Consider the following 25,000-nt stretch of genomic DNA (forward strand, 5'->3'; position numbering starts at 1 on the left):
ATGTGTCCTGTAACACGTGTCCTGTAACATGTGTCCTGTAACACGTGTCCTGTAATATGTGACATGTGTCCTGTAACATGTAACACGTGTCCTGTAACATGTGTCCTGTAACACGTGTCCTGTAACATGTGTCCTGTAACACGTGTCATGTAACATGTGTCCTGTAACATGTGTCCTGTAACATGTAACATGTGTCCTGTAACACGTGTCCTGTAACATGTGTCCTGTAACATGTGTCCTGTAACACGTGTCCTGTAACATGCCAGCCAGCACAGATGACACAGCAGCAGCAGACTGTCACACATCAGTGAGCTCACAGAGGAAGAGGAACAATGTGGTTATTTTAACTTCCTGAATAACCTCCCAGCAGCTGTTTGACTGACGTCCAGCACTGCTGTGATGTCACTGCTGGGCGTGGCTACAGGTGGCTACGGGAGGTCTGATTGGACAGAGCTAATTACAGCTCTGATTCTATACAAACTATAAGTAAAGATTTACTCTTAACTGAAGCTTCACTTCCTGTTTAATATTTTAAATTAATCTAAAACTTCACTCAGTGAATCTCACATTTTAGCTGCAGTGATTTAAACTGTAAGATCGTCTGAGTGCTGGTCACTGACTGGTTAAACTGGTTAGACTGGTACTTGTCCTCCGTACAGAAGCAGATCAGGTCCTGGAACATGTCGTGCTGGTTCAGGTCTCGGTGCTTCAGCTGTCGGACGATGTGTCTCTTCCATCTGTCTCCTAGAGTCTGTCCCCCTCCCGCAGTCTGTCCCCCTCCGTCTCCCGCAGCATGTCCCCCTCCGTCTCCCGCAGCATGTCCCCCTCCGTCTCCCGCAGCATGTCCCCCTCCGTCTCCCGCAGCATGTCCCCCTCCGTCTCCCGCAGCAGGTCCCCCTCCGTCTCCCGCAGCATGTCCCCCTCCGTCTCCCGCAGCATGTCCCCCACCGTCTCCCGCAGCAGGTCCCCCTCCCGCAGTCTGTCCCCGGCCTGCCTCCGTCATGTGTGGGCGGTCAGGGCGGACTGTCTCCCCGCGGACAGACGCTCACGGACCGGACTGATGTGCTCAGTGCTCGCTGTCACCACTCACTGAGCCGCCATGTTGTTGATCTTCTTCCTGATGTTTGTTTGTTTTTTAACTTCTCCCGACGTCACTGAGAGGGGCGGGGCTTGGTTACAGCTGCCGGGTCTGTCAGCCAATCACCGCCCACTATCCACCCTTCCTGTCGACTGCGAGGAGGGCTGTGTCTCAATTCAGGGGATGCATCCTTCTGAGGAACCTCCGAAGGATGCATCAACCGTTGTGAAATGGGACGGTCTGGCCTTCGAAGCATTTCCTGGTTGCGTCACCAGCTGCGTCACCAGCTGTTCCCGCCCATAAGACGAGAAAAACTCAACAGAAGAAAGAAGAAATAATAATTTTTAAGCCATTATTCCTATTTAAAGTGTTTTTTAGATAGTTTTATTTGTTGTAATAATTGTGTTATTATTATTATATTACAATTCTTGCCTCTTTCTCAAAAAATTCTTAGTGACATGGCAGCCGTCGATCGAGTCAGCCCTGCAAACCCTTGAACAAACACTTATGGACGATGTGGTGGACAGTAGGGTTGGGCGATGTCCAGGAAATGGACGATCGACGATGTTCAAAGCAAAACATCGTGATGGCCGATGGCATCGGCGGGGTGGTGGTAGTGGTTGGAGATGTTATGTATTTCATTATCTTTTAGTTATTATAGTATTATATAATTTCATTATTATAACAAATATTTCAAATACTACTCATGTTATTTTTTTTTAAAAGAAAAGGAAACGGATATTTATCATTGCCACCCAGTGGATGATGTGCAAAGCAACCCTGCTTGACCCAAGATACGGAGGGGACCACATGAAGCCACCTGAGCTAAGTGATATAAAAACAGAACTGGCAGCGGAGATGGCGGCGGCAGAAGAAACATGCGCAAGTCCGACACCCGGTGCCGCACAAGTGAGAGAGGAAGAAGAATCCAGTGCTGGCACCGCGCCCAAGAAGAAGAAAAGCTTGCTTGGCAGCCTTCTTGGGGAAAGATGAGCTACAGCAGCCACTCTCACACCAGATCAGAAAGCCACAGCAGAGATGACAATGTACCTGCAGGAAATGGCTATTGATGGAGAAGAAAACCCTCTAACTTGGTGGAAAACTAACCAGGGACGTCTTCCGTTCTCTTCCAGGCCCTGAATTGAGACACAGCCGAGGTGTGTGTGTGTCTGTGTGTGTCTGTGGAGTGAATGAGGGTTTGAGGAGGTGATGGAGGAGTAGATTTGGGTTTGATGAAAAGAAGTTAATATCAGGATTCAAATTCATGACAAGTTTCTTTATTATGATTCAAATCAAATGTGTTAATAACATATTATCAGTGTGTTATGACAACAGGTAGGAGGCAAAGTCATCATCCTCTTTGCTCCTCCTACAGAGACACTGAGGAACCATAGTCGACTCTAAACCCAGCACACAGAGGATCAGTGAATGTGGTGTTGAAGGTGTGGAGGTGGATCAGTGAGTCAGAGGAGACTCTGTAGAAGGACAGAGTGCCAGCAGGACAGTCCACATACACTGCTACTCTGTTAGAGACAGAGGAGGAGGAGGAGGAGGAGGAGGAGGAGGAGGAGGAGGAGGAGGAGGAGGAGGAGGAGGAGATGGGTGTTCTTCTCTTATTGTGACAGACAGAGTAACCACCATCAGAGCACCTCAGACTCCAGGACTGATCATTCTCTCCAAACAAACAGTCAGCACTGTCTCCTTTCCTTCTGATTCTTCTGTAACTCACTGATATATAAACTCTTCCTCTCCACTCGACCTCCCAGTAACATCGACCAGTCAGAACATTTCTACACAGCAGCTGTTCCCAGTAGTCAAATCTGTCTGGATGATCAGGATATGACTGATCCTCCTCCACATATGTCACCTTCCTGTTGTTATCAGACAGTTTGAGGTCTCTGTTCATTGTGTTTGGATCCAGTTCCAGTTCACAGGCATCTGATGGAGAGAACGAGACACAATACAGCTGCAGTTTATCATCTGTTGATTTATTAACTACTTTACTGAAACCATTCAAACTTAAACCATCTCCATGACAACTGAGACCCTCCATCACTGAGGAAGACCATGAGATGTGACTGAAAGCTTTGGACATACAGAGTAAGTGGACCTTTAGATGAGAATGTTTTTCAAAGTGAAACTTGATTCCAGCTGCGTCTGATGTTTGTCTGAATGTAAATTCAACAGTTCAGGTCATTATATAATATAAACTGTCCAATAAAACAATATACTAAACAAATAAAACATGCTGAATGTCCATGGCTAACTAAGGGTTTAATAAATGAGACTTCATAAAATATAAAACTCAAAAGTCAGAAAATAAATATAAGAAGTATAAAAATAAGTGAACTAACATGTTGAGGGCAAGAAAGAAGGAGTACTATAGGACACTATTAGAAACAAACAGGCAATATGAAGGAAATATGGAGCTTTCTGAACAGTATTATTAAAAATGGATCTCAGAAAATGAGTTATCCTCTTATTAAATACATAGGAACGTTATGGGATTAGGGGAGAAGTCTTGGTTTGGATTCAAAGTTATTAAAGTAACAGACAGCAGTTTGTGAGGTTAGGTGACAGTTGCTCTAAATGTTTGGACCTGCGGTCCCACAGGGGTCAGTATTGGGACCAACATGTTTTATGACATATGTCACATATCAAAGGTATTGAAGCTTGTTCTTTCTGCGGATCACACTCATAGTTGTTGTTCGGGTGATGATTAACTACAAGATATGGTAACCATGGAAATGATCAAACTAAAAACCTGGTTTGATAAAAAATAAATTGTCACTAAATTTGAATAAAACTAAAGTAATGTTGTTTCACTGCAGAAGAAACAAACAAGTAAAAATACAGATAGATGGTGTGAATATTGAACAGGTTACTGAAAATAGATTTGTTGGGGTCATAATTGATGAAAAGCTTTGTTGGAAGGCAAACATTAAACATATACATCCCAAAAGGAGCATTGCAGTATTAAGTGAAGCCAAACAGGTCCTGGATTATAAAGCGCTTCACATTTTGTACTGTTCACTGGTCTCACCATACTTAAGTTACTGCGCTGAAGTTTGGGCCAATAATTACAAATCTAATGTACAGTCATTGTTTATTCTTCAGAAAAGAGCAATTTGCAACATCCATCATGCAGAGTACAGGGATCATTCAAATCCATTATTCTTACTGTCTCATTTACTGAAGTTTGCTGATCTGGTGGAATTTCAAATAGCTCAAACAATGTACGAAGCAAAAAACAACCAACTGCCTGCAAATATCCAAAACATGTTCAGTGTAAGAGAGGAGGGCTACAATCTAAGAGGTCAGACTTATTTCTAAACTGTTAGCGTGCGAACGATGAGGAGGAACTTTTGTATTTGTGTTTGTGGTGTGAGGCTATGCAGCAGTCTAAATGTGGAACTGAGGGAATGTCCAAACATTAAGATTTTTATAAAGAGGTACAAAGAAATGATCTTCAGTAGGTATAGGAATTAAGATGCTATTATTATATATGTATATTTATATGTATGTGTATTATATGTGATTTGGTTGTGTCCAAAAATGAGTGGATGACAATGGACTTGGTCCTTTGTGTACTATTATTTATATTACTTTGAGTTAATGGTGATAATATTTATGAAAGTGACAATGGTGGCAATGTAGTGATGATGATGATGATGATGATGATGATGGTGATGATGATGATGATGATGGTGATGATGATGATGGTAATAATAATAATGATACTAGGACTAGATGATAATGGTGATATAGACGGTAATGATAGTGATAATAATATTAATGATAATATATTTCTATATACTACACAGGAACACAGGTACAGAAATGTAAGTTGTGAATTAGAGGCAGGAATTAAATAACACACTACAGGCGCTCCGGTGCACACCCCCTCGAGCATGCGCTGGAGCAGGAGTGTTGTCATTTGATGACAGGGACCTAATAACATGGAGAGACAGAAAATAAAGCTCTCGGGGGCACAAAACAGAAAACGGAAGAGGGAGAAAGAGAAAGATTTCGTAGGGATGAAAAAAAGCTTTTCAAAGTGGTTGAAAGACAGTAGGTAAGTTATGTCAGTGTATCAAGAGGAGGCTTGTAAATATTCAGGTTAGCTAAAGCTACTAGTAAAACGACAGGTTACTGTTGTCTTGCAACTGATCAGTATTTACAATATAACAGATCATGAACAAGAACTTGTTTGTGGTTATTTTGTTGTTCAGACAGTTATCATTGTTTTTAACTACATGGTGAATCATAAAACAAATAAATTATAGAACTTGGGAGTGATACACTTGAGTTTAATGTCTTCACTCGGATATAACACTACAGTGCTGTTGTGATGTATCTGATAAGTCTGATCAGATGCAGCGTCCAATCAGTAACTGATATCCAATAAGGATATCATTTAAAATTAATATTTCATGTTTTTTATATGTGATTTGACTGCTGTATTTTTGAAACCTCCTTAACACAAAGTTCATGTTATTCAGGTGTGAGGATGGAAAGAAAGAATCAGGACACACAGGGGAAGGCGACAGGTTGGTCTAATATTAGGTGGAAGTGTAGGAACAGCCACTTGATACCAAGTGATTCATTTCTAAATATTATTTATATTGAAAAATTGCATTAGCAAGATGTGTAATTTATTCAAAGCTATTAAATAATGCTTGTTTGACAATATGACTTAGTGGAGAAGAACACAGGCAATGGGTGAAGGACACAGACATGAGGTCGGTGATGACATCAGGTACACTCACAGAAATCATTCATAAGATTTATGTATTTCAATTGCATATAAAATTTCCACCTGAAATGTATCTGCATACCCCTCAGAAAGTAGATAGTTGCGCCCCTGACTGTTGGTAACTTTAGGTGATGTGAGTGAAATGGACATTTTGTCATGTCTGATTATAATGTTTTATTCCTGTCTCTGTGGGTCAGAGATACCATACTGGGACACACCAGGGAACACTTCTCCTTTATAAACTAACTACCTTGTTTCTTTCTTTTTTGCTTCGTTTTAAATTGTTTTGCTGCGGTATGAAGTGCTGCTACGGTTTGTCACCAGCCGCCACTGATTATTTTCATCTCAAACTGCCGTCTGTTACAAACACATTTTGTCCAAATGCTCCAAACAGCTGAAGTCAGTATGAATGAATGAACTTTATCTGCAGGAGAGACATGAGGGACATTTTGGAGCAGGTAGCGCCACCATGTGGACATTTATAAAACATTTCTCTTTTAACTCCTGAACTGTGACGAACAGAAGGACATTTCTGTTTCATGGATTCATTGGTTCAAGATAAATGTCAGTTTAGGCCACGCCCACTTCTGACTAAACACATTTTCCATCATTTTGACTTTTTTAACTTCTTTTACATATTTCATCCAGTTTTTCTCAAAGTTCTCATGAATCAAAACTGAAAACACACTCACACTTCCTCAGACCAGGTTTCAGTGTCTGCAGTCCACCATGGTCCATCCTGGAGGAAGAGACAAAGACACAATCAGCTTCATACACCTTCACTCATATCCACCATTAAACATGAACCAGAGTCCCTCAGTTAATCAGAGTGTCTGTCCACCTGTCTGTACCTGAGAGTGTCCACCTGTCTATCCATACCTGAGAGTGTCCATCTGTCCATACCCGAGTGTCCACCTGTCTGTCTCTACCTGAGAGTGTCCACATGTCTGTCCATACCTGAGAGTGTCCACATGTCTGTCCATACCTGAGTGTCCACCTGTCTGTCCATACCTGAGAGTGTCCACATGTCTGTCCATACCTGAGAGTGTCCACCTGTCTGTCCATACCTGAGAGTGTCCACCTGTCTGTCCATACCTGAGAGTGTCCACCTGTCTGTCCATACCTGAGAGTGTCCAGTCTCCAGTGTGGATCCTTCAGTCCAGCAGACAGAAGCTTCTCTCCTGAGTCTCCTGGATGATTGTAGCTCAGGTCCAGCTCTCTCAGATGGGAGGGGTTGGAGTTCAGAGCTGAGGCCAGAGAAGCACAGCCTTCCTCTGTGATCAGACATCCTGACAGACTGAACACACACAACAGTTCATCTAATGAGATAAACAGTATTTTGTCTTTCAGGCCTTTATGTTCACACTCAGCGCCCCCTGCTGTATGTTGGTGTCATGCAGATACATTTTAGGTTAGTAGGAGAGAAAGCACATGTTCCTGCTGGAGGCTGTATTCTGATTTATGTTAGCAGAAGAAATGCCTTTAAAGTTAAATATTGTTCCACAGAATATCTAAAGAAGATTTCAGAGAAATGTACTGATGTTTTAACTTAGTTCTTATTTTTCATGCCAACAATGTTCACTGTGTGATCACAATCATTTAATAAGGCAACTTATGGCGCTTTTCCACTACACCGTTCCAGCACGACTCGCCTCGGTTCTTTTTGCGTTTCCACTAGGGAAAGTACCTGGTACCTGGTCCTTTTTTAGTACCTGCTCTGGTGAGGTTTTCTGATATTCTTTCCATTATATTAGACTTGAATTAATGCACATTGAGTCTTCATTGAGATTAAATGACAGAAACATAAATCACATGTTGGTTGGTGTGGAAGGAGTTTTACTTACTGTATACTTGATGTTACATCACTTCAGCTCAGACAGTACACTAAATCTTTTTATCATAAACTCTTCATGTAAACTAGAAACTGAGGAGAAGCCAAACATATTACTTTATATACACAGTAATAAAACTGACCTGAGAGTTTCCAGTCCACAGTGTGGACTCTCCAGTCCAGCAGAAAGCTGCTTCACTCCTAAATCCTGCAGGTCGTTGTTACTCAGGTCCAGATCTCTCAGACTAGAGGACTGTGAGCTGAGAACTGAGGACAGAGCTGCACAGCTTCTCTCTGAGAGGTTACAGCCATTCAACCTGAGGAAGAGTTTGAATAAGTTAAGTCACAGATCGAATATTTCGTTGGACTGCCTTTAGCTTTGATTACAGCAGCATTCGCTGTGGCATTGTTTCTATAAGCTTCTGCAATGTGACAAGATTTATTTCTGTCCCGTTTTGCATTAATTTTTCACCAAGATCTTGTATTGATGATGGGAGAGTCGGACCACTGCGCAAAGCCTTCTCCAGCACATCCCAAAGATTCTCAATGGGGTTCAGGTCTGGACTCTGTCTCATGCTCCCTGAACCACTCTTTCACTATTTGAACCCCAGCAATCCTGGCATTGTCATCTTGGAATATCCCCGTGCCATCAGGGAAGAAACAATCCATTGAAGGAATAACCTGGTGATTCAGTATATTCAGGTAGACAGCTGACCTCATTCTTTGGGAACATAATGTTGCTGAACCAAACTTAAACATTTAGTGAAATCAAATCATAGAAAAACAACAGTAGAACTCAGGGCTATGTTTAATAGTGAAAGTAAGAACATTTCCACACGCGCAAGCAAAGGGAACTCAAAGGATTAGGACTGAACAGCTGTGTAGCCTTATGAAAACCACTAATCAGTGAAGCTAATAAAAAAAAGGCTTCAATTTGCTAGGGAGCATAAAGATTGGACTCTGGAGCAATGGAAGAAGGTCATGTGGTCTGATGAGTCCAGATTTACCCTGTTCCAGAGTGATGGGCACATCAGGGTAAGAAGAGAGACAGATGAAGTGATACACCCATCATGCCTAGTGCCTCCTGTACAAGCCTGTGGGGGCGGTGCTATGATCTGGGGTTGCTGCAGTTGCATTGCAGAAGCTTATCGAAACAATGCCACAGCGAATGCTGCTGTAATCAGAGCTAAAGGCAGTCCAACCAAATATTAGAGTGTGTGACCTTTTTTTTTTGGCCAGGCAGTGTATGAAGACAATAAAAGCTTGGTAGTTCAACTTTTACAAACAGTTGACTCCTGACCTGAAAGTTTCCAGTCCACAGTGTGGACTCTCCAGTCCAGCAGAAAGCTGCTTCACTCCTGAATCCTGCAGGTTGTTGTTACTCAGGTCCAGATCTCTCAGATTAGAGGACTGGGAGCTGAGAACTGAGGACAGAGCTGCACAGCTTCTCTTTGAGAGGTTACAGTCACTCAACCTGGAGAAGAATCAGCAGAACAAAAGAATTGCAAACATTACTTTTCTTTATTGAACAAAGATGAAACTACATTAATCTGGATAGTTCTGTGTGCACCTACAGAGCTTTGTTGGAGGCTTTGACCACTGGCAGCAGCCTCAGAAGAGCCTCTTCTGAAGCAGAGTATTTCTTCAGGTCAAACACGTCCAGATCTTTTTCTGATGACAGTAAGATGAAGACCAGAGCTGACCACTGAGCAGGAGACAGTTTATCTGTGGAGAGACTTCCTGATCTCAGGTACTGTTGGATCTCCTCCACTAGAGAACGATCATTCAGTTCATTCAGACAGTGAAACAGATTGATGCTTCTCTCTGCAGACACATTCTCACTGATCTTCTTCTTGATGTACTCGACTGTTTTCTGATTGGTCTGTGAGCCACTTCCTGTCTGTGTCAGCAGACCTCGTAGGAGAGTCTGATTGGTCTGCAGTGAAAGACCCAGGAGGAAGCGGAGGAACAAGTCCAGGTGTCCATTTGGACTCTTTAAGGCCTCGTCCACAGCTCTCTGGTAGAAACGTGCTGATTTGCCTCCGAACACTTCAGACCAGGATGTTGTTTGTTCTTCTTCCAGCAGATTGACTCCAGACTTGATGAATGTCAGATGGACATGAAGAGCAGCCAGAAACTCCTGAAGGCTCAGATGGACGAAGCAAAACACTGTGTCCTGGTACAGCCCTCTCTCCTCTTTAAAGACCTGTGTGAACACTCCTGAGCACACTGAGGCTGCTCTGATATCGATGCCACACTCTGTCAGGTCTGATTCATAGAAGATCAGGTTGCCTTTCTGCAGCTGCTCAAAAGCCAGTTTTCCCAGAGACTCAATCACCTTCTTGCTCTCTGGACTCCAGTGTGGATCTGTCTCAGTTCCTCCATCATACTTGATGTTCTTCAGTTTGGACTGAAGCACCAGGAAGTGGATGTACATCTCAGTCAGGGTTTTGGGCAGCTCTCCTCCCTCTCTGCTTTTCAACACATCCTCCAGAACTGTAGCAGTGATCCAGCAGAAGACTGGGATGTGGCACATGATGTGGAGGCTTCGTGATGTCTTGATGTGGGAGATGATGGTTCTGGCCTGCTCCTCATCTCTGAATCTCTTCCTGAAGTACTCCTCCTTCTGTGGGTCAGTGAACCCTCTGACCTCTGTCACCATGCCGACACACTCAGGAGGGATCTGATTGGCTGCTGCAGGTCGTGTGGTTATCCAGAGGCGAGCAGAGGGAAGCAGTTTCCCCCTGATGAGGTTTGTCAGCAGCACATCCACTGAGGTGGACTCTGTAACATCAGTCAGGATCTCAGTGTTGTGGAAGTCCAGAGGAAGTCGACACTCATCCAGACCGTCAAAGATGAACACAACCTGGAACTCTTCAAACCTGCAGATTCCTGCGTCTTTGGTTTCAGTAAAGAAGTGATGAACAAGTTCCACCAAGCTGTACTTTTTCTCTTTCAGCACATTCAGCTCTCTGAAAGTGAATGGAAATGTGAAGTGTATGTCCTGGTTGGCTTTGTCTTCAGCCCAGTCCAGAGTGAACTTCTGTGTTAAGACTGTTTTCCCAATGCCAGCCACTCCCTTTGTCATCACTGTTCTGATTGGTTCATCTCTTCCAGGTGAGGCTTTAAAGAAGTCTTCTTGTCTGATTGTTGTTTCTGGTCTGTCTGGTTTCCTGGATGCTGTTTCAATCTGTCTGATCTCATGTTCATCATTGACCTCTGCAGTCCCTCCCTCTGTGATGTAGAGCGGTGTGTAGATCTGATTCAGAAGGGTTGGGTTTCCTGCTTTAGCGATCCCCTCAAACACAGACTGGAACTTCTTCTCCAGGTTAGACTTGAGTTTACGTCGACACTTTGCAGCACCAGTTCCTGAATGAACAAACAACAAATGAAATCAGTGAGTGGATCCTACAGAGAGTCTAGAAATCTGAACATGTAAGTGTGTCTGTGTAGTTTTTCCTCTTCCATCAGTTAGGGCTGGGGCGACGCGTCGACGTCATTGATTACGTCGACGCAAAAACTGTGCGTCGAAACATCGTTCGAAAAATAATGGCGGCAGCGAGCAGCAGTAGCGGCAGCAGCAACACCAGTGAGTCAGTTGACTCTGATCAATGTAAAAAACGAACTCGTAATTCAAAGGTATTCTTCCACTCCGATGCATGACTACATCATGTCTTGGATTAAACACACACACACAGACACACACATAGACACACACTACACAGTGTTCTTGAGTGAAAAGGCAGAGTCTATGTTACTGTGAATGAAGAGCACTTTATATTTTATTTATTTTATGTTAATAACATTTTCTTGATTCTTGCACAACAGTTTTATTTATTGAAAGTATTTTATTTTATATTTTATTATCTATTGTTTTCATCACTTTAATTTTATTTTGGAATTTGGTAATTTTTGGTAAAAACAATAAAAATATGTTTGAATGAAGAAATGTGTTTTTTCAGTGAGATACATAAATTAGAATATGTAAATTGCTATATAAGTCAAATAATGGGAAAATAATCGATAATCGAATCGAATTCGAATAGAATTGAAAAAATGAATTGTTAGATTAATCGATTACAAAAATAATCCTTTTGCCCAGCCCTACCATCAGTTTCATTCAGCTCATCAGTGGAGGACAAACAGCCTCTGATCTGATGCAGATGTGTGCAGCATATTTACAGCAGAGTTTGAAATATAAACCTCTCCCATGTTGCCTCCATTTCCTCTCCATCATGTTAAATCTGTTAAAATCCTCTTACTGCTCTGCAGACGCTCAGCCAGCTCCTCCTGCTTCATTCTCCTCAGGAAGTGCAGTGTGATCTTCAGAAATGCGTCTCTGCTGCTCCTCCTCTGCTCTTCCTCCTCACCGTCCAACTCCTCCTCATCATAACTCTGACTCTCTAAGCATTCTGGGTAACCTTGGCTCAGACCCCTCTGGACTCTCTTCAGCTCGTTCTTCACAAAAGTGACGATGTTCTCCTCCAGCAGCTGGAACAGAAAGATAAAGTGAACATTTCATTTAAACTGGTAGAACACAACATGTGATTCATGTGTCAGTCTGAAGGCCTGCTGGTCTAAACAGAGCAGCATGGACACTGTTAGGACCTGAATGCTACTTTAGTATTTCATCTGTGGTTGATGGAGTTAATAGTAAAAGGTGTGTTTGTACATGTACACACCATAAATATGGAGTCCAGCTGTGTTTGATGCTGCTGTGCAGACTGATCACTGGGAACCTCTGAGCTCTGCTGCTGAACTCTGTGGAGAAAACATCACGTTTAAGGACATTTAATGACTCAAATCTGCACTCAGATTATTAAAGATGTTCTGTCATGATGACAAAATGAACTCCTGTAAATGCTGCTCTGATTACTGGATGTTAAATTCTTACCTTCCATCAGCAGGTTGTTCAATATTCAAGTTAATAGGACGATCCATAGACCGGTCACTCTTCATGGACACACAGCTGGGTTCAGGAGAGTCTGCTCTCTGCTGCTGCATCCTGATATGAATAAAGAAGTGAAAAAAGCATGTAGTTAACACCAAAGAACTGCTGTCCAGCTTCACTGAGTCTCTGCTGCCTAGCTTCACTGAGTCTCTGCTGTCCAGCTTCACTGAGTCTCTGCCGCCTCCACAGACATCCAGCCAGCTCCCAAAACATCAGCCCCCCTGCTGAAGTCCTCCTGTCTCTTGGTCTCCTTTCTACATGGTTTTGTTGACACCTTGGTCTCCAAAGTTTCTGCCCTGAGCAGCTCTTTCAGCCTCCAGAGTGGTCCTGTCCATCTGTTCTGCCTTCTTTCTCCTCTTTGTTTTCTCCCTCCTGACCAGCCTGGAGGGACATTTGGGAGCTGTCCCTTGAGGGGCGACTGTCAAGATTCCTGTTTAAGCTCTGTTTGTGTTGTCCTGTCTGTTTCTGTCCCTGCCTTCAGTTTCAAACCCACCTGCTCACCTGCTGCCACTGTGTAATTCCCTCATCAGCTCCTCACTACATATACTGCTCTGTCATTTTCTTTCATTCTAGACACTAGATTGTGATGCTGTTCCTGTCTGTTCCTGTTCCTCTTGTTACCTGTTCCTGCTGGTTTCAACCTTATTTGAACTGCTTTCCCTTTATGGTCTGTAAGCCTGTCTGTTGGTTTCTGAGCATTAAAGCTGTTTCCATTGAACCTGTCTGTGGTGTTTGTGCCTGGTTCACCTGCTCTGCCCCACATAACACAGGAGGTTTATTCAGCCCAAACAGCCAACCAACCATTATTAACTTCTTACCTTCCATCAGCAGGTTTTCCATCTTTAAACACAAGAGGAGGCTCCATAGACCAGTCACTCTTCATGGACACACAGCTGGGTTCAGGAGAGTCTGCTCTCTGCTGCTGCATCCTGATACAAACAAACAACAAATCAAAGAGTTTAAAAAGATGAATGTTGAGCAGACTGTCATCAGCTGAAGTTTTAGAAGCAGAATGAAAATCAGTAAGAAGACAGTGGATGAGAAACGTTCTCCTGTTCATCAAAATGTCATCTGATGAAAGATGCTGTCTCATCTTAGTTGATTAGTTGACTAATCAGTGGTTGAGCTCTTTGTTAACTCACAAAGTTAGTAGTTCATTCTGAGTTATTGTGACTTATTATTCAGTAGTTGAGTGTCAGATGTGACAGTGAGTGTGAATAATGATGGTGGAGTGATGTGAGTGGAGAACAGTGATGGACAGTTAGAGATCCTCATCTCACCTCTGAGCTTTGGTCTGGCTGTCATGTTCCCCACACAGAGAGCTTTTAGAGGGAGGGACTCCCTCCTCTCTGTCCTCACACTGATCCATAGCAGAGATACACCTTCACACAAACACAACAACATGCTCATTCATTACAACCAGCTGCACATCACACAGGTCTGCACTGCTGTCTAACATCCTGTCATTATTCATTCCACCACCAGATGGAGCCAAAGTAACAAACTATTTAAAGACTTTCACTGAGCTTTAATGTTTAATAACTTACTTTCTGAATGTTCCACTGACTTTTCATTTGCCTGATTAAATAACTGAATATCATGAATGAAAAGATGTTTTCAACAGTATTTCTGTCACCTTCTTTTAACACATTTCATAGTATATTATTATATGGCTTTTATTACCTGTTCATCACTAACCGTCCCACCTGTGAAACAAACTCTTTCTGTTGTAACTGTGGATTAGTTATTATAATAACTGTCATAATGTTTGTCAGGTTCAAGATGACTGAATGAGGCGACCTTTGATACGACCAATTAAATGAATCAAACACACAATTACTGACTTCAAGAAACAGTTTTACACAAACAACAGTCAATTACTTTAGTCTATTTATCTAAAGTTTAGTACAATGAATGTCATCGTACCCAAACCCTTTAACAGCCAGGTTCAGTTGTTGGGCAGGGTGCTGAACCATTTGAAAATGACCCAAAAGCTTTTATTTTCCCTGAAGGGAAACTTGGCTTGCAGACGGGTTAAAAAATAAACAACTATCAAAAATATATAAAATACATAATCACATGACAGACCAATCACAAGCAACAATCAAGTCTGGCTGAATTGAAACCACTAAGAAAAGAATGTAAAACTGTGAGGGTTATCGCTCTGGGGACAAAGGAGGTTCTGGTCCTGTTCTAGAGGGGAGAGAGGTGGCTTACACAGTCTAGTACAGACCTAGCTTTTATTAACCCTAACCCTTACCAGCTACCTTCACAACGTGGCCCACTGACTGAAATGCTACCAAACCAGGCGATGAAAGAAAAAGTCAGCACAGATTCAGTAGAAGACTAAAAGAAGACATCAGTTTCTTGTCCACATTAAAAGAATTCAGCTTCTCAAGAAGTACTGTAGATATATGCTATGAATTGGCCACTGCTAAAATATCAGATAAGGGGATTAATTACTTTATTGTTTGTTTCATATAAATATGTGGTCCTATGTGTAACAATTTGAAAGCAGTAAGCTTGTTGTGTAATAAGAATGCATCCCAGTTGGAAGACAGTTGACCTTTGGTAAAGACATGATTATCACATTGCAGGGGTAAAGACAGAACAGTGCTTCTCTCAAATAATAATGATTAGGAAGTCATCATCTTTATCTCAGGGGCTATTGTTCTGTACTCAGGGGCTATTGTTCTGTACTCAGGGATACAGGATGTCTTGTGATTCTGTAAGTTTCAGAGACAGGAACTGTCACACTACCCTGGACGTTGCTTAAGGAGGTCACAGGAAGGACACATGAGAAGATGGAGGAGGGAGTCCGATCACCTGCCCACCAGGAGACCAAACCTCACATTGCATAACCATTCTGGATTGTATATAAGACTGGGTTAGGAAGAGATAGGGGTCAGACTTCGTGAACTGACGACAGACAATGTTAGTCAGGGATAGGAAATCTCGACCCAGAGCTCTGTATGTTTTATTCATTTACTGCTAAATAAAATAGCCTGTGAGACCGCTCATCTTCTCCTATCCTTTCATTTAACGAACACACAGACTGAGCTAACACATAGCGTATGATTTAGCAAGTAGAATTAGCTCAAGTCGTAACAGTACAAACGTTGTTGTTCCTTCCTACAGACAGCCTGAGAGTTAACATCACATTTTAACTTATTATCAATCACTGTTCCAAAATACTTATATTGGTGAGTGATATGAATTCTATTTGACTCCCTTTAATGTATATGGGGTTAGGGTTGAGCAGGTTTGGGTTCTTCTAAGGTCAATAACCATGTCCTTAGTCTTAGAGGGATTGAGGAGGAGGAAGGAATTGTCACATCTACCACTGGCCCATGTTGAGACTCGTTTTTATGGAGAAGATAATAACAATAACAGTATCGTCAGCAAATGTAAGGATGTGCCTATTCCCATGCTGGCTTCTACAGTCATTGGTGTAGAGGATGTAAAGCAATGGGGACAAAACACAGCCCTGAGGCGAGCCAGTAGAAGAGAGGCGTCTTTCTGACAGATCCTCACCCTCTGTGACCTCTGTGTTAAAAAATAAATGATCCAGACTAAAAACAGTCTGTCCAAGTTCAAATTCATTATTATTTTTTAGCTAAAACGTGGGTCTGAATAGTATTAAAAGCAGACGAAAAATCTAAAAATAACAGCCTGGTATGTGTGCCTGTTCAACAGCTCCGTGTTTTATAGTCTAAAGACAAATAACTCCACACAACGTTTCAGACGGAGTATTAGGGCCACGTGAGGAAAAAACATTTAAACATTAAAATGAAATGTGGAGAATAAAGTTGAAATATCCTGCAGACTTTAATCTGAGCGTGTCAGTGAAACCGGCTCCTAGAAAACTTAAACCAAGAAACCTAAAGCTGATCAAATCCCACAATCCCACAGTTTGACATGTTTATAACATATATATCATGTTTCCAGATCTAAATCTAAATGAGTTTAACTTCCACTTTAAGACTGAAACACTGAACAATAAACAAGATCATTGTCTGATATTTAGTTTTTATGCAGGATGAACTTGATGAAGTCGCAGACCTGAAGAGACTGGAGCTTTATTCTCATTACACAGAAACACACATGGAGAAAGTCCACGTTACACCTTCTCCCTCCTAAATAACAGTCACTTCTTCACATTCATGTGTATTTTTATTTATTATACACAATTCAACAGGTAAAATACCCTTTAAAATATTACTGCTAAACAGCTGTTGTCTTGGGAACATTAACAGCTGTGGTCAGTTATGGACTAGTAACAGAAACTCTCATCCTCTCATCCTTCCTTTCTTCCTCTATCTATCCTCTCTTCTATCCATCTTCTTTAAACTCCTCCCTCCATCTTCCTCTTGTTCCATCTATCCCCAACCCAGCGGCTCAACTTACCCCAGAGCTACCATTGTGACTTTATTAGTCCCCACAGCTAACATGGTGCACTGTTATGCTAGGTTAATGACCTCATGTTGTAGCTCATAGATACCACAATTGATTTATAAAACACATTTAAAATGATCTATTTTGGTCACACATCATAAGCAAGTATCCACTGAAATACAGCAACCAGTGTTATACTAGAAACACACAAAAAGGACATCTCTGAATTTATATGGAGCTCATAACTCCTGATGATTTAGATAGAGCTCAAGAACTGCACCAAGCTTTAAATAATGACAAGAAAAGACAAAGAAAGTGAAAGTAAAGAAAAAGGATCAGAAACAAAGGCCCGTACTCTAACCAAACTGTGACTAACTATATTCCACTTGGAGATGGTCCTATAACAATAAATGAATCATAAAGTCTGATCATAGTTTTATTATTTGTGTCTTTTATATTCCAACAACACAAAAAGTGGCAAGATGGTATAAAATGTGTGAAATGAGAATATCTTCATTATGAATGTTTACTATTATAACACGTGTCCTCATAAACATACTGTCCTCAATAATGCTGCTAAAACCTCACAGTCATCAAACACACTGCAGATGCAAATACCTGTCCTCTCTGGAGGACTACTGACCTGGGAGGTACCATGCGGGAGTGTTGAGCGAGGTGGTGGCTGTATAAATCTATGTGGGGAGAATACGCATATTTGAACTGTGTTCATGTCTGGACTGCTGCTGCAGAGGGAGCTTGATAGAGTCTACCAACGTATTTATTTATTTGGTTTTTTTTTTTGCTTTCCCCTTGTTTTCTCTGCCTATTGCATACAATGTATTTGTGTTAACAACCAAGGGTGACTGTGTGGGTAGTGACAACAGGTTTGCCGGGTTAGGGGAGGGGGGGTTAGGTATTTGTGATAAGTATATTGCTCTGTAATGTTTTAAAAGAAATCAATAAAAACTGTTAATCACAAAAAAAACACACTGCAGATTAACACATTTCTCTGGGCTCTACAGGGTTAAATACATTTCTCCCTTCACATCATATTGATCATGTTTTGCATTAATACACTCCCTACCTCGTCCTCGTGCTGCTTCTCTTCTGTGTTTCCAGACAGGTGACAGAGAGAGAGAGAGCGCTCACCTCTGTCCTACCCACAGGTTACCTCTCACTTCCGTTTCCCTCACCTGTGTTTTAGTCCCGCCCACCGTGGAAACATAGAGAGACGCAAGGAAACCACTGAGGATTCAGAAGGAAAGGGTAGAACTAACTATTGCTCTGGCTGTAATGGAAGTGTGCTCAATAATCCAGAAACAAGTCATCAAGTCATGGCAACAAGAGCAGGATAGAGAACAAAAAGGCAGAAACAGAACAGCAGCTCTGAACTTTGGAACAACTGAAGTCAAACATTAACAGACAGTATAAATCTTTATCAGCTGAATCAGAAAGTCTGATCATAGTTTTATTATTTGTGTCTTTTATATTCCAACAACACAACAAGTGGCAAGATGGTTGTGACAAAGTGGGTGAGAGCACACCATTCGTACCATAACTTATTAATTTAACTATACTTGTTGTTTGTTTGGACCATAAGTTAGTCAGTAACCAAACTTTGCAGATACTTACTATCCCGGGTTTGTTTGTGTTTGCAGTATATTTGGTTATAAGTTACATCTCAGCAGACTTTTGGTTAAAATAAAACACACTGGTATTAAGTTTAGTGAGTTTATTGGTTTAGTTTGAGGTCATAAGTTTAGTATTTTCTTTCTTTGTTACTCACCATACTTACATGTGCTCAGGAGACAAAGGGAGGAGTTGGCCTACGTTTCCTGAATGTATAGACTGGTGACATCATCAGTGATGTCACTAGGGTAGAACCATGTGGAGGGGTGGTCAGTGAATTATTGTATACATTATTAAGGGGTTTTTTACGATTTGATTAAGTTTGGTTGCAGATGTAATACAGGGAGGCTGTATTAAAGTGATGCCATGTGACTGTTAGTTAAATGTTAATCTTGTTGGTACTTACCTGTTTCAGGAGGGGCTCAGGACTTATCTGATGAGTGGTATAGTCCACATTCATTCAGAGCTTTGGTAGAGTGTAGCTGTGTAGCTGTGTAGCTGTGTAGCTGTGTAGCTGTGTAGCTGTGTAGCTGTGTAGCTGTGTAGCTGTGTAGCTGTGTAGCTGTGTAGCTGTGTAGCTGTGTAGCTGTGTAGCTGTGTAGCTGTCGTGGGTTCAGTTATGCTTATGAGTTAAGTTAACTGTTTAGTTTATCCTTTATTTCTGTTGTGTTTATCTTTCAGGTAACACATGTAACACGTTTTATTATCAAGCCTTCTGTGTCTGCCTCCTACTAAAGATCGTACCACTTTGGTCGGCCTGTACCACATATGGTGGCAGGGTGGGATCTTTAGTAGGAGGCAGCAAAGAAAATGTCAACCAGACGATAGAAAGCTCAAGCTACGGAGTGTCTTCCAGAGGCATCCCAAGATGTCAGTGACCAGCTGTGGGCTGCAAGTGGTCAAGCCCAGGAGCAAGAAAGTATGGCTGAACTGTCAAGTCTTCTTCGAAGTGTGATGCAACAACAGTCGGACTCTGGTGCCAGGATGGAGCAACCAGGCCAGCGGCAAGAGAAGCGGTGGAACCGACTCCAGCTTCAGTGTATCGAGCTTCGGCAGAGGGGGAAGCAGGAGCGTCAGTAGCTGATGGAAGGTGCTGCAGCAGTCTCCAACCCCTCCAATGATTTCAAGGTGCCTGTCAACCCAGTTATTTGGGGAGGCCTGATGTCCAGCCACTTTGGGCATACAGCAGAGGACCTTTTTGGTCGAGGGACAATCCTTGACCGGAGAGGTCTGAGGATTCATGGACAATGGTACAGCCGGATGCGGGTGCAGTATTTAAGCAGAATCTTTCCAAGAGAACTGGGGTACTTCATAGTTGGTAAGGGAGCTCTAGCAGTTAAATGAGTTTCAGACACTTTGAAGTAAGACCTCATTGGATAAGACTTTGGGCTTGAGACTGATCACCGTGCTTTGCAGTGGATCCACAAAATGAAGGACATTAATGCAAGAATCACCAGATGGTATTTGTCTCTCCAGCCTTATCGGTTTCAGATCCAGTACAGGCCAGGAAACAAGAATGTCATCGCTGACTTCCTGTCCCGTGACTCTGAGGAGTAACGGTCTTAAGGGGGAGGGTGTGTGACAAAGTGGGTGAGAGCCTTTGTCCCCAAACACATTCGTACCATAACTTATTAATTTAACTATACTTGTTGTTTGTTTGGACCATAAGTTAGTCAGTAATCAAACTTTGCAGATACTTACTATCCTGGGTTTGTTTGTGTTTGCAGTATATTTGGTTATAAGTTACATCTCAGCAGACTTTTGGTTAAAATAAAACACACACTGGTATTAAGTTTAGTGAGTTTATTGGTTTAGTTTGAGGTCATAAGTTTAGTATTTTCTTTCTTTTTTACTCACCATACTTACATGTGCTCAGGAGACAAAGGGAGGAGTTGGCCTACGTTTCCACGACGTAGCCACGCCCTAATGCATACCCTGCTTTATCGTCATATATAAAATCAGGGAGGCCAAAATGTCCCAAATGAACATCATACTGCATTGAAGAAGGCTTTAAACTAGCGATTGAGAACACATAAACACATTTTGAAAACGTTTACTGAGGTTAGAAATCAAGTGAGAAGTTGGTGAATTCTCCATTGACTTGTATAGAGACGGAAGTCCTTTTGACACCAAAACGGTCGCCCCCTGGTGGCCTTTTGATAGAATGCAGTTTTAAGTTACTTCCTGGTTGGCCTCATTGCAGAGGATCAGAACTCCCCACCCGTTCCGTACTCAGGCGCTGCATCCTTTAAAGGACGATTATGTCACAGCGCAGCACGAAGGCTGATCCCAGTTCGAAGACTCCTTCAAACCTTCTTTTCCCTCTTCTTGGAGGATCACCGCTACGATCCTTCGCTGCCTCCCAGGATCCTTTGCGCGCCGCTGTTCAGCGCGGGGAAAATATAACAACGGCAAAAAATTTACATTCAGTACACACACAAGTATTGGGTTTTAACCCTTCGCACCGACCCGGCAGCTTTAGTAGGAAACCCTAACCCTTAGCACCGACCCGGCAGCCTTAGTGGGAAACCCTAAACCTTAGCACCGACCCGGCAGCCTTAGTATGAAACCCTAACCCTTAGCACCGACCCGGCAGCCTTAGTATGAAACCCTAACCCTTAGCACCGACCCGGCAGCCTTAGTGGGAAACCCTAAACCTTAGCACCAACCCGGCAGCCTTAGTATGAAACCCTAAACCTTAGCACCGACCCGGCAGCCTTAGTAGGAAACCCTAACCCTTAGCACCGACCCGGCAGCCTTAGTATGAAACCCTAACCCTTAGCACCGACCCGGCAGCCTTAGTATGAAACCCTAAACCTTAGCACCGACCCGGCAGCCTTAGTATGAAACCCTAACCCTTAGCACCGACCCGGCAGCCTTAGTAGGAAACCCTAACCCTTAGCACCGACCCGGCAGCCTTAGTATGAAACCCTAACCCTTAGTTTAAAGTTAAATGATGCTCATTTGGTTTTATGCTTCACACACATGTATTTTTACATTTGCCCCCTCCCCCCCCCGCCTGCAGGTGTCTTCAATCAGCGACAGGAAGCTGTGATGATGTCATACACCGCTCAGCCTCAACCGCCAATCAACCTGCCGACCAATCACACGCAAGCATTTTAAAAAGCCTCAATAAACTTTAATGAGCTTTAATTAAAGCTGAAAGCTTCACTGTGTGTGTGTGTGTGTGTGTGTGTGTGTGTGTGTGTGTGTGTGTGTGTGTGTGTGTGTGTGTGTGTGTGTGTGTGTTTTACAGCTCATTAAAGTTTATTGAGGCTTTTACCATATGAGCAGCAGAACTATCTGGCAAAGAGAGGAAGGATGAACATTTATGCTGCAGCTGATGATGTGATGAGCATCAGCTGCCAAACCTCCACCATTGGGCCCCGAATATGCCACTGGGAGACAAAGACATACAGGGGAGGAGACAAAGACACACAGGGGAGGAGACAAAGACACACAGGGGAGGAGACAAAGACACACAGGGGAGGAGACAAAGACATACAGGGGAGGAGACAAAGATATACATATATAGTGTATATATGTAGAGAATTGTCTTTTGTGTATTTGTCGCTACAGCTTGATGTAAACTTTGGATTAATATGATGGAGACACTTTACTATTCTGTGGTTTTTATTTCATTTTCCTCTTTCACACACACACACATACACATACACACACACACACACACATACACACACACACACACACACACATACACACACACACACACACACACATACACACACACACAGTAACATACACACACACAGTAACATACACACACACACACACACACACACACACACAGTAACACACACACACACACACACACACACACACACACACAGTAACATACACACACACACACACACACACGATGACATCAGCAGCAGTCAGAGGTCAAGCTGCCATCAGGAGGTCTGGACCAATCATAGAGCAGCTGATGAAGCTGGTCGCCGTGGAAACGTTATCATCAGTCCTGCTGTCCACATGGACTTCCTGTTTCACACTGGTCCCTGGTCTTAATGGCCAGGGGTTCCCAACCTAGGAGTGGGGCCCCTCCAGAGGGTCAGCGAGTACCTCTAACTGTACTACAGTAAAGTATAAGTACCTCAAACTGTACTACAGTAAAGTACTAGTACCTCTAACTGTACTACAGTAAAGTACAAGTACCTCAAACTGTACTACAGTAAAGTAGTAGTACCTCAAACTGTACTACAGTAAAGTACAAGTACCTCAAACTGTACTACAGTAAAGTACAAGTACCTCAAACTGTACTACAGTAAAGTACTAGTACCTCTAACTGTACTATGGTAAAGTACTAGTACCTCTAACTGTACTACAGTAAAGTACTAGTACCTCTAACTGTACTACAGTAAAGTACTAGTACCTCAAACTGTACTACAGTAAAGTACAAGTACCTCTAACTGTACTACAGTAAAGTATAAGTACCTCAAACTGTACTACAGTAAAGTACTAGTACCTCAAACTGTACTACAGTAAAGTACAAGTACCTCTAACTGTACTACAGTAAAGTATAAGTACCTCAAACTGTACTACAGTAAAGTACTAGTACCTCAAACTGTACTACAGTAAAGTACAAGTACCTCTAACTGTACTACAGTAAAGTACTAGTACCTCTAACTGTACTACGGTAAAGTACTAGTACCTCTAACTGTACTACGGTAAAGTACTAGTACCTCAAACTGTACTACGGTAAAGTACTAGTACCTCAAACTGTACTACAGTAAAGTACAAGTACCTCAAACTGTACTACAGTAAAGTACAAGTACCTCTAACTGTACTACAGTAAAGTACAAGTACCTCAAACTGTACTACAGTAAAGTACAAGTACCTCTAACTGTACTACAGTAAAGTACAAGTACCTCAAACTGTACTACAGTAAAGTACTAGTACCTCTAACTGTACTACGGTAAAGTACAAGTACCTCAAACTGTACTACAGTAAAGTACTAGTACCTCAAACTGTACTACAGTAAAGTACTAGTACCTCTAACTGTACTACAGTAAAGTACAAGTACCTCAAACAGTACTACAGTAAAGTACAAGTACCTCAAACTGTACTACAGTAAAGTACTAGTACCTCTAACTGTACTACAGTAAAGTACAAGTACCTCAAACAGTACTACAGTAAAGTACTAGTACCTCAAACTGTACTACAGTAAAGTACAAGTACCTCAAACTGTACTACAGTAAAGTACAAGTACCTCTAACTGTACTACAGTAAAGTACAAGTACCTCTAACTGTACTACAGTAAAGTACAAGTACCTCAAACAGTACTACAGTAAAGTACTAGTACCTCAAACTGTACTACGGTAAAGTACAAGTACCTCAAACTGTACTACGGTAAAGTACAAGTACCTCTAACTGTACTACGGTAAAGTACTAGTACCTCTAACTGTACTACAGTAAAGTACTAGTACCTCTAACTGTACTACGGTAAAGTACAAGTACCTCTAACTGTACTACGGTAAAGTACAAGTACCTCTAACTGTACTACGGTAAAGTACAAGTACCTCTAACTGTACTACGGTAAAGTACTAGTACCTCTAACTGTACTACGGTAAAGTACAAGTACCTCTAACTGTACTACGGTAAAGTACAAGTACCTCTAACTGTACTACGGTAAAGTACTAGTACCTCTAACTGTACTACGGTAAAGTACTAGTACCTCTAACTGTACTACGGTAAAGTACTAGTACCTCTAACTGTACTACGGTAAAGTACTAGTACCTCAAACTGTACTACAGTAAAGTACTAGTACCTCTAACTGTACTACAGTAAAGTATAAGTACCTCTAACTGTACTACAGTAAAGTACAAGTACCTCAAACTGTACTACAGTAAAGTAGTAGTACCTCAAACTGTACTACAGTAAAGTACAAGTACCTCTAACTGTACTACGGTAAAGTACTAGTACCTCTAACTGTACTACAGTAAAGTACAAGTACCTCTAACTGTACTACGGTAAAGTACAAGTACCTCTAACTGTACTACGGTAAAGTACTAGTACCTCTAACTGTACTACGGTAAAGTACTAGTACCTCAAACTGTACTACAGTAAAGTACTAGTACCTCAAACTGTATTACAGTAAAGTACAAGTACCTCAAACTGTACTACGGTAAAGTACTAGTACCTCAAACTGTACTACAGTAAAGTACAAGTACCTCAAACTGTACTACAGTAAAGTACAAGTACCTCAAACTGTACTACAGTAAAGTACTAGTACCTCTAACTGTACTACAGTAAAGTACTAGTACCTCAAACTGTACTACGGTAAAGTACTAGTACCTCAAACTGTACTACAGTAAAGTACAAGTACCTCAAACTGTACTA

At 42.0% G+C, this 25,000-nt stretch overlaps 2 protein-coding genes across 2 annotated transcripts in view; both read right to left on the bottom strand.

Annotated features, from left to right (window-relative positions):
* LOC133979985 (protein Atg16l2) overlaps window positions 1-1,269 on the bottom strand; it is a 13,180-nt gene extending 11,911 nt beyond the window's left edge. The window contains exon 1 of the mRNA XM_062418542.1: window positions 658-1,269. Coding sequence (XP_062274526.1) covers window positions 658-1,003 — 346 coding nt within the window. The 5' untranslated portion in view covers window positions 1,004-1,269. The remainder of the gene's footprint in view (window positions 1-657) is intronic.
* Window positions 1,270-2,438: 1,169 nt separating this feature from the next.
* Window positions 2,439-9,302, bottom strand: LOC133980059 (stonustoxin subunit beta-like). The gene is made up of 6 exons (XM_062418626.1): window positions 9,240-9,302; window positions 8,966-9,139; window positions 7,809-7,982; window positions 6,958-7,131; window positions 6,527-6,573; window positions 2,439-3,016 (listed from the first exon to the last, which is right to left on the bottom strand). The coding sequence occupies exons 5-6, from the start codon at window positions 6,570-6,572 to the stop codon at window positions 2,448-2,450; spliced, it is 615 nt and encodes a 204-aa protein (XP_062274610.1). The 5' UTR covers window position 6,573; window positions 6,958-7,131; window positions 7,809-7,982; window positions 8,966-9,139; window positions 9,240-9,302; the 3' UTR covers window positions 2,439-2,447.
* Between the last annotated feature and the right edge of the window lie 15,698 nt (window positions 9,303-25,000).

The sequence above is a fragment of the Scomber scombrus genome, chromosome 5, assembly GCF_963691925.1.
Source record: "Scomber scombrus chromosome 5, fScoSco1.1, whole genome shotgun sequence".
NCBI classification, from domain to species: Eukaryota; Metazoa; Chordata; class Actinopteri; order Scombriformes; family Scombridae; genus Scomber; species Scomber scombrus.